The sequence below is a fragment of the Gavialis gangeticus genome, unplaced genomic scaffold (assembly GCF_001723915.1).
Source record: "Gavialis gangeticus isolate Ggan-Ray unplaced genomic scaffold, GavGan_comp1, whole genome shotgun sequence".
In the NCBI taxonomy this organism is placed as follows: domain Eukaryota; kingdom Metazoa; phylum Chordata; order Crocodylia; family Gavialidae; genus Gavialis; species Gavialis gangeticus.
Genome location: NW_017729001.1, coordinates 12,222,653 through 12,225,329, shown reverse-complemented (window position 1 = coordinate 12,225,329; position 2,677 = coordinate 12,222,653). Strand labels below are relative to the sequence as shown.

The 2,677-nt window shown below is 41.5% G+C and overlaps 1 protein-coding gene across 10 annotated transcripts in view; it reads right to left on the bottom strand.

Annotated features, from left to right (window-relative positions):
• Window positions 1-2,677, bottom strand: part of DEPDC5 (DEP domain containing 5) — a 106,249-nt gene that overhangs the window by 42,360 nt on the left and 61,212 nt on the right. For all 10 annotated transcript variants that reach the window (XM_019506840.1, XM_019506846.1, XM_019506843.1 and 7 more), the window contains exon 26: window positions 946-1,011. In XM_019506840.1, the coding sequence (XP_019362385.1) occupies window positions 946-1,011 (66 nt within the window). The remainder of the gene's footprint in view (window positions 1-945; window positions 1,012-2,677) is intronic.

Genomic DNA, 2,677 nt, shown 5'->3' with positions numbered 1-2,677 from the left:
AAAAAAAAAAAAAAAAATCAACATTCCAAGTCTGGGCAAGGGAATCAGACCAGCTCTTCCTCCTGGATGACTGCAAGAGGGGCTGTGAATACAGGGGCAGGAGAGGAGAATGACAGAGCAGCCTGTTTCTGATAGGTAGCATACAACAGCAAGAGAGTATTTCTGGAGCTACAAAAATAGGAGACAGACCCAAGAGGTAAAAGAAAGAAAAAAAAATATCTTGGAAAGTGTTTCTCCCCACCAAAAGCTGCATCTATAACTGTTAATATTCTGGAGATCTAAAAAACAGACTTAAAATCAAATAAATTACATCAGTCATCAGTGGATTACAGGGCTGTTTCCAGGGCTCCTTGAAACAAGCTGCACTACAGCCTTCTGGCCAACTACCAGTCATTAATTCATTGTTACAGAGCTATCACAGCAATAATGCTGTTTTACTTTACCATATATGTATTATTTTAGCAGTTATGAGAAAATATATAGCTGCAAAAAAGTGATACCAGACAGACTGCTGCAAAGAAGTGTTCTCTGAAGCAGAGATACACTCACTTCTGAAAGAGGTAGACTTCAATAATGGCATCAGAGATATAAACAGATTGCCTTCCTTCTACTTTCATTGGAGTGCCAGCTGCTATCAAATAAGACCTTTAAAATTCAGAGGCAGACAGAAAGGCCCATAGCTCTCTCAGCTTTTTATATGAAAATATCTGGCAGAGAAGGAATTCAGGAAATGACGTGGAGATTGATTGCTTAGGCTGGAGCAGTAAAGCCACAGGACATTAGGGCAGTATGGCCAACCAGAGAAATGCCTAACAAATCTGACTGTTGCCACATACTCAGTAGACTCCTCATCTACTGGCCTACCAACCCCTAGTGCTACGGCAGGCACACCAGTCACCTTGCCTTTCACTTTGCAGAGCTCTTCCCAAAACCTCCCTCACTTACTCGGATCTGGAGAAGTGGAAACAGCATCTTCCACAGTATCCTTGTTTTGGGTCCGGAGGTTCATCCCTACAAGAAAGCAGCATGTATTTTCAGTAACAATTTGTGTGCAACATACATTTTTCACTGCAACAAAATACATTAATTACACACAAAATTCAAGGCATTTAAAGCCTTTCCTCACAGATGCTCATTCAAGTCACTGGACAATATAAAATACACTAAGAAAACCAATACATAAGGAAGCTACCTCCCATCAACATCGCCAGTGCTCCCCTGCTCCCCCTCCACCCTCAAAGACTTACCTGGAGCGAGCTGCAGGAGCCCCACCTGGCTGCCTTGTGCATGTATACACATGCACATGGAGCCCCCAGCCCCAAGCAGCCCCTTGCAGGCTGGAACTTTACCAGCCTGCAAGGGGAAACCCAGTTTCCCAGGTTGTTCTCCTTTAAATAAAATCCAGGTTTTTTCTGCAGCAACCAGAAAACCCAGATCTCTGCTAACAACATCAAAATATAGGAAAGTAGAGCTGGAAGGGGCTTCAAGAGGTCATCTAATACAGTTGCCTACTCAAGGCAGGATCATTCTTGATTAAGCCATCCCAGTCAAGTGTCCAACCAACCTTCTCTTAAAAATTTCCAGGGATGGGGATTCTACAATATCTCTTAAGTAGACAGTTTCAATTCTTAGCCACCCTCAAACTCAGAAAGGTCCACCTAATCTCCACCCTAAATTTCTTCTGTGGCAGATACAGGCTATTGCTCCATGTCCTCTCCCTTACAACCACAGAAAAAAGGCTCTCTCTATCCTATTTTTTATTTTATATACCACTGTCCTTCAGGCATCTGAAGACTGTTAATCAAATCCCCTCCTCAGTCTTCTCGTCTTCAAATTAATTAATCCTAGTTCTTTCAGCCTTTCCTCATAATTCACGTTTCCTAGGCCCCTAGTCATTTTTGTTCCTCTCTTTTGTTGGACTATTTCTAGTTTGTCCACATATTTCTTGAAGTATGGGGCCCAAAACTGGACACAATGCTCCAAGGGTTGCTTCACCAATGCCAAGTAGAGCTGAAAATTATTAATAATAATAATAATTTATTGTTATTATTAGTGATAGATCTTAGAATGGAAAACATCAATAAAAGTTGATAAAAGTAATCAAGGACTGCAAGAGGCAGCTAGGCATTCGTTTATTATTTTTCAACTTATAAAATGTAGCTATCTACACCTCTATATCCTTGAAAGGAGAAAGAGTTAATACACACATATTGGGAGAAGGAAAAACAACAAGTAGTGTGGAATTACCAGATTTTGAGATATGCTCTCCTCTCATCTACGCTAGGAAAGATCAATACTAACCATGGACTTAAACTGAGTTCCTTTGAATTTATGGTAGTGCAACTGAAAACAAAATCAAACTCTTCATATTTAAAACCTTTAATAGAAAGTTATGTTGGTTTGCTTCATTACAGTCCACACAAGAGCTCCGCGCATGATCAAAGGTCAGGAAAACAGACCTGACGACAACAAGCTGAGAGCCATGGGGCTCTTTAGCCTGGAAAAGCGCAGGCTCAGGGGTGATCTGATGGCCACCTATAAGTTTATCAGGGGTGACCACCAGTATCTGGGGGAATGTTTGTTCACCAGAGAGCCCCAAGGGACAATGAGGTCGAATGGTCATAAACTACTGCGAGACCGTTTCAGGCTGGACATAAGGAAGAATTTCTTTACAGAC